The sequence below is a fragment of the Pleuronectes platessa genome, chromosome 16, assembly GCF_947347685.1.
Source record: "Pleuronectes platessa chromosome 16, fPlePla1.1, whole genome shotgun sequence".
NCBI lineage: Eukaryota > Metazoa > Chordata > Actinopteri > Pleuronectiformes > Pleuronectidae > Pleuronectes > Pleuronectes platessa.
This window is the reverse complement of record NC_070641.1, coordinates 4,440,423-4,455,028: the sequence shown is the minus strand read 5'-3', so window position 1 is coordinate 4,455,028 and position 14,606 is coordinate 4,440,423. Positions and strand designations below refer to the sequence as shown.

The 14,606-nt window shown below is 38.9% G+C and overlaps 1 protein-coding gene across 1 annotated transcript in view; it reads left to right on the top strand.

Moving 5' to 3' along the window:
- Positions 1 to 14,606, top strand: part of LOC128458632 (carbonic anhydrase-related protein 10) — a 100,475-nt gene that overhangs the window by 71,745 nt on the left and 14,124 nt on the right. The window contains exon 4 of the mRNA XM_053443529.1: positions 13,796 to 13,981. Coding sequence (XP_053299504.1) covers positions 13,796 to 13,981 — 186 coding nt within the window. The remainder of the gene's footprint in view (positions 1 to 13,795; positions 13,982 to 14,606) is intronic.

Below are 14,606 nucleotides of genomic sequence, written 5' to 3'. Positions count from 1 at the left end.
CACTGTGTCAGGCCAATGCAAGTACGTTGCTCGAATATTTTATAGCAGTATATTAAGTAATCAGGCTTTGGCAAGATTTGATCTTTTTATCTGCTTTTCTCCCCATCAACTCTTGAGTTTGCAGTATTCTGTCTCATACATCAAATTAATCCTAAAATAACCAATTCCTTTTGGTCAGATCGGGCATGTCTGCGACTGCACTATTGGAGTCTGTCAGTGATCTTCGAGACACAAATTAATCTGGTCGGCTCTCTTTATAGGAAGCAGCGCAACTGCAGTAAGAGTTAAATCCTCTGTATGAGTCTTGTTTCGGGATTAATGCTCTTGTGCATCTGCTGAGCAAGAGAACATAGCATTGCCATCTGTCCTGGCGAGTGTGTGTTTGAGAGAACGCAGGGTGAGAGCGAGATGGATAGAGATGGGAAAGCATTTATGTGGTGAGAGTGTGTTTGTGTGAGAGCAATGCCGGCAAAAACTGAGGGCAAACGTGATAGCGTGTGTTTGCGCAGCTATGGAAGATGGCCTGTGGGTGTATATGCAGGTTATATAGTCAAAAAATAAAATTAGACTTTGTGTATGTGTTAGTAGCGAAGTGTAATGTAGTGTGCACCTGTGTGCTATCCAGGCCAGCCTCTCTCGTGCTCGAGCTTCTTCTAAGTGCTTTTCCCCAGAAACGGTTTCACAACAGATTGGCTGTTTTGGCTCCCGCTGTCAGCAACAGTTTTCTTTGTTGCTTAGAAGTTCACAAGATGAATTCACATACATTTTTTGTATGGTAATCATCATTGTTTTCACACATTAATAAAGACATGCAGGCCCACCCAAATGAAGCAGTGCATTAACTCAGTTGAGGAGCTCGAACATTAAGATCCTTACATAAGGCCTATGCATCTGTTCACACCTGTTGAAGTGAACAGGGGCTCAAGTCAAGCTCATTCCCTTTTGAACTATTTATAAATTATAAAAAAAATTATCTTAATGTTTATTCCGAAAATTGAGCATAGAGATAAAAATTGTATTTAGTTTACGCCCCTGACTCATTCACTAACATGGAGTGTAAACTACCGCTGCCAGGGGTGAGGTGAGTGTGTGTGTTTGGGGGGGGGGGGGGGGGGGGAGACCAAGTGAAATAAAATGAGTGAAATAGAAAAGGAAGACCAGGTCAAGGGAAGCAGTGATTGAAGTAGAGAGCAAGTCACGAAGCTGTTAACGAAAAAAGAAGGATGCGAAGCAAGGTGGATGCAAGTGGACAGAGATGAACACAGGGTCAGGCAAACAGGGAATTAATCATTTTGACAGCTTGTCTGCCTTGCTCACACACACACAAACACACACACACACACACACACACACACACATACACACACACACACACACACACACATGCACATACATATGACATACATAACATGCTCTCCCTCAGCCACTTCTTAGCATAAGGCAGCAGAAGACAAGTTGGACACACAGATGAGTGTGATGTTAACACGGCTGACACATGTATCTGCTTCTTTCTGATTGTAGACAAACAACTTTCACACCTGTATTTGGGTCATTTGGTCCGGACAAAGGGAGAAAACTGGACAAATTTTCAAGGAATAACAACTGTCAACATAGAGTTTACAGGGATTTAAAAAGTTAAAATTATGATTTTTGTCGTTATGCCCTAGCATATTTAAAAAAGTGAAACAGCGACCACACAGTAACTGTCCACATATATCTTTTCTCTGTCTGTTCTTTTTTATGACACACACAATTCAGTAGCAGACTCAAATAATGTATTATTGCGTTTTTGCCCTTCTGGTGTCACAAACATTAAAGAACATAAATAAATATTAGAAGGGCTTTTTTTGTTTTTCTGTTGTTACAGACAAAGAGCATTCGTATTCACCTCTCATTCACCCATTTCTAGCAACAGAGCTTATAAACAAGATGTGAGCCGGGGGGCAACCTGTGTCTTGCTCGAGGAAACTTTAACATATAGAAAAGAGGAGCCAGACCCCTTTTGTTTGCAGACTCCCACAGTGACCTCTCTGAAATCCCAACATGTAGCAGAAATAATGCAATATGGCATCACCTTTATAAGTTACCTGTCAGTGTAGTAATAGCAACGAAGTGGACCAAACTAAATAGCAAAAAAATCTATATCTTTCTCCTTTGCATGGACCAATTCAACTGTAGAGGAATATATACTCTTTCCCCATGTCATCCAATCCAACCCTTCATTACGCCTGTGACGTCAGCAGCACTTTCTATACCAGACATGCACTACACTGGCTCTCTATGCGAAAATGACATTTTTGCATTGCAGACAGGAAATCAATTCTGCCCACAGCTTGCGCGTCTGCAAAGAGGATGATTACCAGGACCATATTTTAGAGCAGATATGGGGTCGCCATGCTGATACATCCACGTTTTCACACATTTTGATATTGTTGAGTGGAAAATGTATTAGGAAGACAAAATATTAGGATGAAGAGGCATGACATCTACATTTAGCATTACATTTTGTAAGGTAAAGATCAGTAGTGTATTATTATGCATTGTATATTTGTATGATATTATGGATGGATGGATATTATGAGACATAAATGTTTCCAAGGGTTAAATTAGCCACTGGATAAGTATGAGGTTGTGTCTGAGGGCCTGGATGTTCAAAGTATTTTGGTAATTATTCATCAGTGCTGGTGTAGTCTATGATCAACTACCATCTCAGAGTTTATTAACTGTGGCCATTAACAATACATAGAACAGTTATTAATACATGGGTGTAAAATACATAAATGTCCATGAGACTTCATGGACCTAAGACGAAGAGATTCTACAGACCTATACACTTTCAACTAAAAGCCCTTGAGACAAACTCTCATTTGAATGGTATTGAAAACAGCAGTTTGATGCTTTGATAATGTATCAAGGCTATGAATACCCAGAGTGCAGTGAATCCAGAACACTGAGATGCACTCATTGTATAAAAAGAGCAGATATAAAAATAGGGCCCGACAGTAAATTCTGCAAAGAGCAGCTTGTTAGTGTATGATTGCAGTGGCACAGTCACCCAATAAATATATGTGGATAAACAAATAACCACAAGTTACAGAGTGGAGCTATTTAATGTCTAATGAGGGATTTAGCTGAAGACGAGCAGATTGTTTTGGACATGAATAACTGCTGGAACAGTTTTATCCTTTAAAGCTAATAAGCAGACATTCATAGGTCCAGTCTGGTTGAAGGTTACACAAATCAAGTGGATATCTTCCAAAGTTAGACTCTTTGGTAACAAAAAGAAAGAAGCCTGTATTCATTGCAGTGCACTGAAAGTACATTAAGTTCATTAGTATAAGCAGGAGGAATGATGGCAGCAGTAAAGTAAAATCTAAAATCTCACATGTGGATCTGACTAGTTTTAAGACTTAGAAAATAGCCATATCCTTCAATAGTCTGCTGAATTTGGAACTTCCATTAGAATTTGGAAACATACGCATTGATTTTTAAAGCCAGTTTTCATGTTCTGGTGGATGAAAGACTTTCCAAGATCAATACCTACACAACTTGCACCAACTTTCGAAACCTAGAAGGATTCGGAGCTGTATATTGCATGGTGAACATCCATATTGTATTAAGAGGTTGTTGCATTGGCTTTGAAAGTCAGCATAGTTGATGTGAAGAAATAAAGACTTTGATATGTGTCTTATAAAACCAAAGTCAATAGCTTTAATAGCTTGCTGTAAAGTTAATCTTTGAATTGAAAGTCTTAAAGATATAGACATGGAATCTACATACAGATTTATAAGGTGAAATAGCTGAAAGTGTCTTTCAAAATGAATACACTGTCACTTATAATGTCAACTGCCAAATCCGATGTGTGGTGGTGAGAATAGAATAGGGAACTGGTTAGTGTTTGGTGTCTAGACTCAAGCCAATCCCCCCGATATGGTAACATAGATATGATGGGAGTGATAAGCAAACACTTGTAACCCCCCCTTCCCGTCAGAGCCTCCAGGTGGATGCTGGGGTGGTGGAGGGGCTGAAGCAAGTAGAAGACATATTGGTATACTTTGAATTCCAACATTCTGACTTCTTAATGGGATCATTTAAAACGTTAAAAAGGTTTGAATTCCAATGCACTGCATATTGACTTGGGTTTTTCCATAATAGATTTGTAATTGAGCATATTCATTTAGAAACTTGGCATATAGTAGCCTACATCAGCAAGGTGAAAACCTGGACCTTTGACTTAATACATCAATGCTCTAGCTCTAGATCTATGCTGGCAACTTCCAAAGAAAATATTCAAATCTAGCTTTATTAGTTGCTGATCTTTAGACGTAACTTATAGATCAAAATCTTGCATGACCAAATTATTATACCTTCACTTCTAGGTGTTATCATCCAAATCAAACATTAATTTTGAAACACTTTCCAATACCGAATCAGAAAATGGCTGACTTTCAAAAGCATTGAGTGTTTTTTCCGCACCTAGTTCTGTAACTTCACAATGACAGTATATACAACCCTGTTCTTTTCATCTTTAGGATGTGAGTTTGAAGTGGGGATTAGCCAAGTAGGAGATGCTCAGCCCTGTAGCATTTTGTCTCTTTTTCCCGAGTGTGTAGCTGGGATTTGTTGGATATGATTGGCCCCCAGCAGCATGAAGCTATGAAAGCGCTTGCAAAGCAGAACTATCTACTCACTTTCCTCTATTGTGATAATTAAACCCGCAGAGGAATAGCCAGGGAGCTTGTCTCTAATAGACAACGACGAGGCAGAGGGCTTAAATTAAAACCTTGGCCCTCACTGTGTGCTCATTTGGGTTACATGCATTATGTAGTGGTCTATTACAGCCATGGTCCAGGTGGGACTGATCACTTTTCCTCTTAAATATTAGCATTTCATTTTTCCTTACCATTTCTCAGGAGCCACAGCTCGTCTGAACCATTTTCTATATCCGTCCATCCCACCTATACCTCTCTTTCCTCTGTCTGTTTTCAGTGTTATTCAGCTTTTCTCTGGGACGGCTCTGCTATTTATTTGTCTTTGTCTCTTTCCTTCTTGTCATTGTTTGACTGATTCCTGATTTGTTCTCTTTGTCAGTGTCTGTTCCTCTTTCAATTATTCCTTATTGTGTTGTATTCTGATGTTTTTTTAGGCTGGTATTTCTCCTTTATATTACAACATCTGAATTTAATCGATAACAATCCATCACATTCCAATAATTATATAAGCTCTCTCCCATCTGTTTCCTTTTGATGCCACTGACTACCCGGGAGAAACATAAGCATCAAGTGCAAAAAACATATTACCGTGTATATGTTAATATAATTCTCTATTGTTTTGTTTATGATATACATCATCATTTCATCCTGTTAATTAAAATATCAGCAGCTACAAAAATGAGCATAGGCTGTACTAAATAAATAAAATGATGTGTCTTTTATACATTATGTACTCCCAAGAAAAGGAGTGACAGAAAGCTGTATCTGTAAATCACAAAACGTCTAATTAATCCTATAATAATTTAAAAAATTGTCATTTCACCATTGTTCTCAGAAAAAAAAAAAGTCTAGAAGCTCTGTTACTATATTCCAAATGGAAATAAACATTGTGGGGAAAAAAGTTCATTGTATTAGGTAACTCTAAATTGGTTATTTAGTGTTACCGCTGCTGTTAATACACCATATTTCATGATATTTTTAAATGTGAATTTGTGACCATTTTGTGAGGGTTAATGTTTGATTTTCTTCGTCAGTGACCCTGGCACCAATGTTTAACCTGACTTAGCAGTTACAAGCCTGGTATTGCCAGATTCCAGCATTAACAAATGGGTCGGGAATATCTCAGTTCTGAGGACAAAGCACATATGAGGGAAAGCACCAACTTTCAGGGAACTGTGCCCCAAATCCAGAAATATACCATTGCAACACTGGAGGTGCTCTGAGTTCCCTCCAGGTGAGATAAGTGGGATTCAGATAGGAAGCAACATTCTCTATAAATTGCTACTTGACTTTATAATTCAAGGCTATAATAAGACTCACTGCCACAAAAGTTCATGACACAAATTCCCCAATTTAAAAAGTGTGCATTGTATAATTTGGGATGAACTCAGGATTCATGGTATTTAACATATTTTGGGCTGGTGAAATATGATTCATTTATACAAGCATTTTAGTAAAGTTTTTATTAAAGGCTCGATGACTTTATTATATATAAATGTGACCGATATTTATTAACAGATAATTTGACATTTCCATTAATATCTCCTGTCTAAACTGATGCTCGAGTGCACTGCAAGTCACAGATTATCATGGAAGAGCAGGAGCTACATGCTCCCACTGAGTTGTTAATACAATTTTGGTGACCCAAATACTGTGTGTGTGTGGGTGTGTGTATGAGGATATTATGGTTAGTTCTCACTTTCTGACCCACTTATAATGACCTATTTAAGGGTTAAGACTTGGTTTTAGGGTTAAAGAAGGTTGAGGTTAGGGTAAGGTTCAAGCATTTAGTTTTGATGGTTAGGTTAGGTTAGTGTCTTCACTTAGATAAAAGTACAAGTATGCAAACTATATATGAATAGATGGAGTTTCACCAGAATATTATTGAGGGTATCTCTAAATGATTAACTTTTGTATACATGTCATCTCCACACCTTTTAAACTCACGCAGCCCTATATTAGCACACTCCCTCATACACAGCTGGCACTACATAGTCACAGTGTTATTCCTGGCCAGAGCAAACATGTTGGACTCCATCTGATCCAAACAGATTTATTTTGGTTTCATCTGACCAAATAATTTCCTGCCAACATTCACAAGACTTATTTTCATGCACTTTGGCAATGTTAGTTTTGTCTCACAGTTTTATTCTGTTTTGTGAGCAATGGTTTCCTTCTTGGATGTGGTCTGTTTACTTGATGAAATGTCCTTCACTCTGATCAATCACTAAAACACCAATTTGCACAGATAACCCTTCTGCCAAGTCAGAAGCACTTACCGTTCTGTTTTCCCTTGCAAGGAATCATAATGGTGCTATTTACATAAATAGCACCATTATGATTTATTTTTAGAGGTCGACCATTGCACTTTCTGAGTGGTTCAATTTAATTCAGTTTACAGAGTAAGGTGAAGACATTATAACATTAGAAACAATGCGGAGGAAAAACTCCCTTTTAACATCAAACACCTCACACTTAAACTTAAAAATACACAGGGGTTTTGTTGTATACATTACAGATCGGATAACTCATGTTTTAATACACTCACTGGCAGTGGCTGGTAACAGGCAGAGGGAGCAGGCTGAAGCCACTTATAATAAGACATGGTTAAAATCTAGAGAAATTTGAAAACTACTATATGGCTTCATAACTACTGCATGTCTTCATTTCTGTAGCATAGCTGGATTTAGAGCACGGTTCCATTTATAGTAAAATATAAAAGCCTGCATTAAACCCTGCGTGTGAGGAGTTTGATCAACATACGTGTTCACCAGAAAAAGGAAAGTCTATCTATATCCTTCAGGTGATGTGATTATGGATTAAAAGAAAACAAATCTGGCTTTTAGTTAACTTTTAATATAACTGAAGCCTTTGTGAGGTTTCTTGTATAACTACCATATTACCATGTATAAGAGTAGTCTTTAAATACCAGCACTATACAGTATGAAGCTGTGCATCTTCCACTCCTGCATAAAAACATTTGTAAACGAAAAGATACAGTAAACTGAAATGCTTGAGTGCTTTTATTTTGAAATGGTTAGGCTTCAGGAAGTGTTGCAAATGTTTATGTCTGTGACATTTTGAAGAGACAGTCATTGAAACTATGCTGAAAGATAATTACCACTATTCATTATTTTGCTGTGAACCACGTCTTTCACCCATTCACACAAACCTTTTTAGAGTTCATCTAGGTGTGGCACATCTCAACTACAGACAATTCACTGCCGGCACAGCTGTCAAGCTCAAGGACACTTAGGCCAGCGGAATAGAGGGGTACGAAATTGAGCCGCCAACCCTCTGGTTAGTGGAGAACCTGCTCTACCTCTTGAGCCACAGCCGCCCCCAAGTGTTGAAAGTGCAATACTTGTGGAGAAACACTTCAATACACCCAATGGTCAGATTGTTCCGCTCAGGAAAAGGAGAAGAAATATTGTGTTTAGTTCAGGGGTGGGCAAACTTTTTGACTCGCGGGCCACAATGGTTTCTAAAATTTGACAGAGGGGCCGGGCCAGGACCAGATGGATGGAGTGTTTTTGTGAACTAATATAAATGACATGGAAAAATCATTACATGAAAGGATTTGGCCTTTAACAAGTAGCAAAGCATTTATTTGCAAGGCAATTTAACAAAACCCGCCTTCGGAGATAGGCTTGCTAGCCTTTGCTATTTCGAATGCCACCAAAAAACTTGCCTTGATGGTTTACTCTTGAATCGCAAGTTTGTCGGTGAAAAAAATGTTGCTGAGTCTGTAAATTAGCCGCCAACCTCTGAGCCGTAGCCGCCCGTTCTTGGGTTGACTGCTTGCTAGCGTATTTAGAATGCTTCGTAGCAAAGTGACGGCTGATGTTGTATTCCTTGAAAACTGCGACAGTTTCTCGGCACATCAGGCATACAGCCTTCGATTGGACTTCAGTGAAAAAGTATTTTGTTGTCCACTCCGTGTTAAACACTGCACTCATTGTTCACTTTTCGTTTCCTTGATCCGCTAATTTTACAGAAGGGCTCAAAGGGCAAAGCGAAAAACTGAAGGGAGATCATGTGCCCTTTATACTTTATTTATTAATATTTGAACAAGTTCGGCAGGCCGGATTTAAAAGCCCAACAGGCTGTATACTGCCCGCGGGCCGTACTTTGCCCATGTCTGGTTTAGTTGATAGTTTCATCCAATGTGAACTGCAATGATCCAGTATATCAGTTATTTTCCTCTAACCTTTTTTTTTTACCCCCGCCTATGTTGTGTCTCTTTCTCTCTGTTCACCCACCTGTTTTGATGCTCTCTCCACAGATATTTGATTCTATTATACGTTTAACAGAAAACAGATGAAGGCTTTGAAGATTTCTATGACTCTGGTTGGGTTTTCACATCAAACAGCTTTAACCTGTTTGTTCTCAATTACAGGGAGTATGTTTGATTTGTTTTCCTCAATCCAGTGCAGGGAGCTCCCACGCACAATTGCGAAATCCCAACTGCTGTGCAACCAACAACCCTGTAGTTGCAGTTTTGTTAAAAGATATGAAAAATCACATGCGCTGTTCAGTTCTATGTTGCTCATCTGTGGCCACTGCCTCAGTTCTTCAAGTCATTGATTCTAAATGAGGTTGGAAACCTTCCTTGGAGATCCGTTTCCATGTTGACTTGAGTGCATCTCATGATTTCTGCAGATTTGTCAGCTGCACAGTCAAGCTGCTGATCTCCTGTTCTACCACATATCAAATGGCACTGAAGTTGCTGTGTTCACTCTTGTGTTCATGAAACCAGTTTAAGGCTTTTCGTTGTGACATGGAACGTTATCCTGCTGGAAGAAGCCATAAAAAGATAATAGCCATTAAGGCATTAATGTGGTTAGCAACAATACTTGTATAGACAGTGACAAACATCTGTTGATTGGTGTTAGGGGCCCAAAGGCCACCACCAGCAGTCCAGACTGTTGACATGAGGCAGGTTGGCTCCATAGATTAGTGTTGTTGATGCCAAAAACTGAATCGACAATCTGTAGCGGAAATCTAGATATTATTGCACAATTCTCTTTCCATTGTTTACATACTTTACTACTAAACACTCGCACTAAACTTCTGCAGTAAACACACCAAAGCAAATTTCTTGTATATTTAAACCGACTAGGTAATAAACCCAGGTTCTGATTCTGAGGTGCTCTTTTCAACATAGTTGGTTACCTGAGTTACTGTTGCCTTTCTGTAAGCTTGAAGTAGTCTGTTCCTTCTCTTCTGGCCTCGCTTCTAAACCGAGTGTTTCGGACTCCAGAACTGCAGCTCACCATTGGGCTCCATTTGCACTCCAGGAATAGGGAAAGGCAATAGCACCTAGTCCAACAATCGCAAAGTTGTTGCAATCTGTTTAGGCTGTAAGACTCCAACCAAATTGTATTTTTATTTTCAGTGCATTTGACAGTTATTTTCATGAATAATTGGTTTGACTGTTTGGTCTATACAATGTCTGAAAATGCCCATCGTTAATCCCTGAAGGTTAAGTTAACACACTCAATTTTGTTTTGTTGACAGAAACCCATTAGTGTTGTGTTTACAACCATATAAAGTGAAAGGTCTTCACGTTTTTAAAAGCTGGTACCAGTGAATGTTGTTGATTTGCTTTTTCGGATTAATTGACACACAACATTGTTGCCACTTAATTTTTTGTCAGTAAATAATCATTTCAGCTCTCAAGTATTGGCTGCTTCTTCGGTGAAGACAGGACAATAATGGAACTGAAATGTATAATCAGGTCATTTCGGCCAGTCGAAATGTCTTTCAGCTATGGCTACCCCAGGGTCTTTACACAGGTAGATGTCAAGGTGAACATGCTGAATTAGAACACTGACAGTGTAAAATCACCTTTAATTAAATGTATGTATATTATCTACATACACAGCTGTAGAAATGTTTTCTCATTTTGGACTTTTTTTGATTTCTTAAAATTACTTCTGTCGCTACTGAGACTGTGCTCTTGGTTCGGCATTACTGTGGCTAAATCAGAACAGCTAACATTTTACAGCTTATCTCTAAAATAAACAACTCCACACGAACAGAGGGCATTCATCAGGTTGAAACAAACAATCTACAGCATTGTTGGCTAAATCCAACTTAGAACACTTGTAACCCTAACCCTAACACAAACAAGTCAAAAAGTAAGAGAGCCTTAAGAAAAAACATCTTAAAATGTTCTTACATGAAACCTGCTACATTAAATATGTCTTGTGCTCAGCCTCTGTGCTGTTTGTAGCAGAACCTGTCTTTGAATCCCAAGGAGGAGTGAAATCACTTTTTTAGATGTTTAATCCTCATTAAAACAGTTTTATTTAAGGATTATCCTGTTAATAGAATTCAGGCTGGTGAGTAATGGCTTAATTTCATCCCACCCCAGCAGTGGCATGTCATTATTAAACTGTGGCTGAGTGCTTTCCCCTAATTTATTATATACAAACAGCACTAATGAATATGTGAATATAGCGAACATCATAAAAAATGTATGATGAATATGGTTTGTATGCAGGTAATGTGCATTAATGGTTTATGAAAATTGCCAGGGGGCATTGTGAGAAAGTGACAATTATTGTGAGCAATAGGAGAAGCTGTTTTAATCCACGCAAACCGGATTGCTTTATTTGTCCTATGTGTGTTAGAAATGCAGAGGAATGTCTGTATAAGAATGCAAGAACAAAGCAAAGGGCGGATAAACAGTAAATACGATTTTAAATCATATAGTAGGAGACATCATTATGAAATGATTGATGAAAGTAGGAATTGCCTGATTGTGGTATTTACAGCACGTGAAGAGTATGCATATCCCCCAGATGCTTTCCATTTAGATTTAGTTTTAGTGTTTGTCGTTGGCTTTAGGACACTTTTATCTAATTCTGTTCATGACACCAAGTCTTAGGTCTTAGTTTAAGCCTTGTTACAACATGAAAGACAGTAAACACAATATTGTGTCTTAGCCAGAGGTGCTCCAGACATGTTCTGCACTCGTCTGTGCAGCTGACAGAACAGATACACTTCTGTTTTAATTAATCCAGCTGTGCAGGCCACATGATGCCCTGCATTTTACTCACCATATGAACCATTGAACAGAGCCTGAAGCAAATTGTTATGCTTTTAAACTGTTATAACTTGCGTCACTGCAGTGATTGTGCAAACTGACCTGCAATTAACACCAGTTATCCCATTTATTAATACTCAGTTTTCTTTCATACAGCCTTTGATTGTGTTCTTTGACTCAAACAATATCTCCAAAGAATCAAATGTAACCCGGTGTAAATAACAATTATAACATTAGACAACTATATGAATGTTGATATCCCTATTCCATGAATCATTCTACAAAAAAACTATGTAAAGTGTAACTATATGGGTGGGCAAATCTCTAGGAAAGATCTTTATTCCCACTCTCTTTCCAGGACTGCAGTATGATGTATGGTGTACAGCGAAGGTAACTAAAAAGCGACCCTTTACCCCTGTCTTACGCATTTTACTTCCCCTTGAAAGTTACCGAAAGAATTTGAGAAAAGTGGACAAAGCAGACTTATTGTGAATGTTCATCTTGGACTCCAGTTCAAGGTTAACATTAGTGCTAACTATTTCTGCTGCAGCCACAGCAGGAGTTGCTGATTAAGCTGCAGCCTTGTGGGCTCCCTTTGTGGTTGGCTGGCTGTGTGTGAAGTAGGACAGCGTAAGCCCTTCAAGAGGTCCATGGATCAGTCTAAATAGGTTTCCAGGCCCATTACATAGTAATTCAGTTAAATATGATATGCACATTTTCATTTTCTCCTTCATGAAATAAAAACCAAGACAGCACTCGAGTATTTTCCCCGCTGACAGCATACACTGCCTCGAGTATAACATGACATTAATATGCAGAGTGAAAAGCAGAAGTGTCCGGTTGTTCCACTTAAGCCTCCATAGGAAATATTAAAAAGTAGTGGAGGTTAACCTCGTCGTACATCAACACACACCCTACTGTTTCAATTCTGCACTTTGTCAACTGGTATAGTTATATAACTGAGCCATGGTGCCGCAAACGCTGGAGGCAATTGGATTTCCCACATCACCATGACTCACTCTGGGAATTAGCGCATTTAGCGCATGTTACACTACCATACAAAATGATAAAAAATAATAAAGATAAAATAAAAATTATAACTAAAGCAACAATGACAGTTTATTGTCTGTACTGCCTAAGTAGTAATAAACTGTCTCTGACTTTTCAAGTCTTGAAAAATAGTTAGCAATTCTTGTATGTTCTTTTTTTGGCACTTTACACAAGGAAAAGCAAAGCTAAATGCTAATGGAACTGTGAAGCTCCACTTGGGAACAGCATTGCTTTATTTAAATTCTAGCATTGCATTGCTAACCTGATTTGCTCATCGTGCATCTCAGCACGCTAGCCAGATTGCAAGAAATTACAATGTGATTTGTACCAGCTATTGGTAGGGGATTACCAGAGTTATAACTCTTTATCCCGAGAGTTGTTTACCAACTTTATTAAACTCCATTACAGGCTATAAAATGTCATTCTCTACCATCCTTGGAGCCAAGCAGCAAGCTGTTGTTAAAGAACCCTTTTTTTATTTGTCTGACACCAGACTAACATGGGTTACTGTTTAACCTGGGTTTCATTCAATCAGAGGCTTGTTTGATGCTCGTGCCATCGATTTTAATATGCTGATTTGTGATCAGCCTGCTGCAGCACAGTTTTGACAGCCAACAATGGCACGAGTCACATGAACTGAGCAGATTCAACAAGGTAAAGTGTCAGGAAGTAACTGAAAGCAGGATGAGATTTTTCCAAATGATGTCGGCTTCTCATTTGATTTATGGCTTGAGAAATTAAGGATTTGAGATTTAATTTGGGATTTTCTGATGTTAGTTTTGACATATCTGAGACGTGACTGGACTTACGACTTGAAAGTGATCAAATTTGATCCCAGTCAATTCCTACGCCAAGACAATTACAGCAACTCAACACTGCTTATTTCATTTAATGTTAAAATGAATTAGCTTTTCTGGAGCGCAGAGAAATTGCAGCAATATATTTATTTCCATCTCTCTCTCCTTCTGTTTCTCTGTAGATGGGAGGCACCATGTACAACACAGGGAAGCATGTGTCCCTGCGGCCCGACAAAGCCCACCTGGTGAACATCTCGGGGGGCCCGCTGGGTTACAGCTACCGGCTGGAAGAGGTCCGCCTCCACTTTGGGAGCGAGGACTCCCAGGGTTCCGAACATCTCCTCAATGGGCAGGGTTTTCCTGGAGAGGTGAGAGACACGGAGAAATGACACATGTGCACACAGGTCAACAACAGAGCAATGAACTGTTACAGGCTGATAATTGCTGGTGGCAGACAGAAAAACTGGTCAGCTTATTTGGATTAGTGACTACATCATGATTTCATCTCTGTGACTTACCACGCACGACATGACACAGTTAGTTATTCTTTAACAGTCATCTCACAATAAGATTTGTGCTTTTCAACTGTCATCAATCTGGTTTTTAAAGCTCTTCTTATTATCCATCCGGACAGCTACTCAAACCAGGTTGACAACATTGGAACATCTGATGTTTTTGTGTCTCTGTTTAGTTTGTTGCTGGGTGGAGATTTCCTGAGCCTTTCTGTGTATTGCAAGTCAGGGATAAAAATACTGCATTTTCTTTGTATATCCAACATGTTCAGAGAGGCACCCAAAGCTGTGACCTTGTAAGATACCTCATACTCTTGTTGTGCACATTGCTTTTGTAGTTCTATATCAGAAGAGTACATCAGAAGAGTTATCTCACTGGAGGCAATAATATTAATTGGATGCAGCCAAAGAACTAGAGTGTTTCCTGCTAAAGAGCCATTGCTATGTCATTTCATTTACAGTAACTTAAGTCATTATCCTC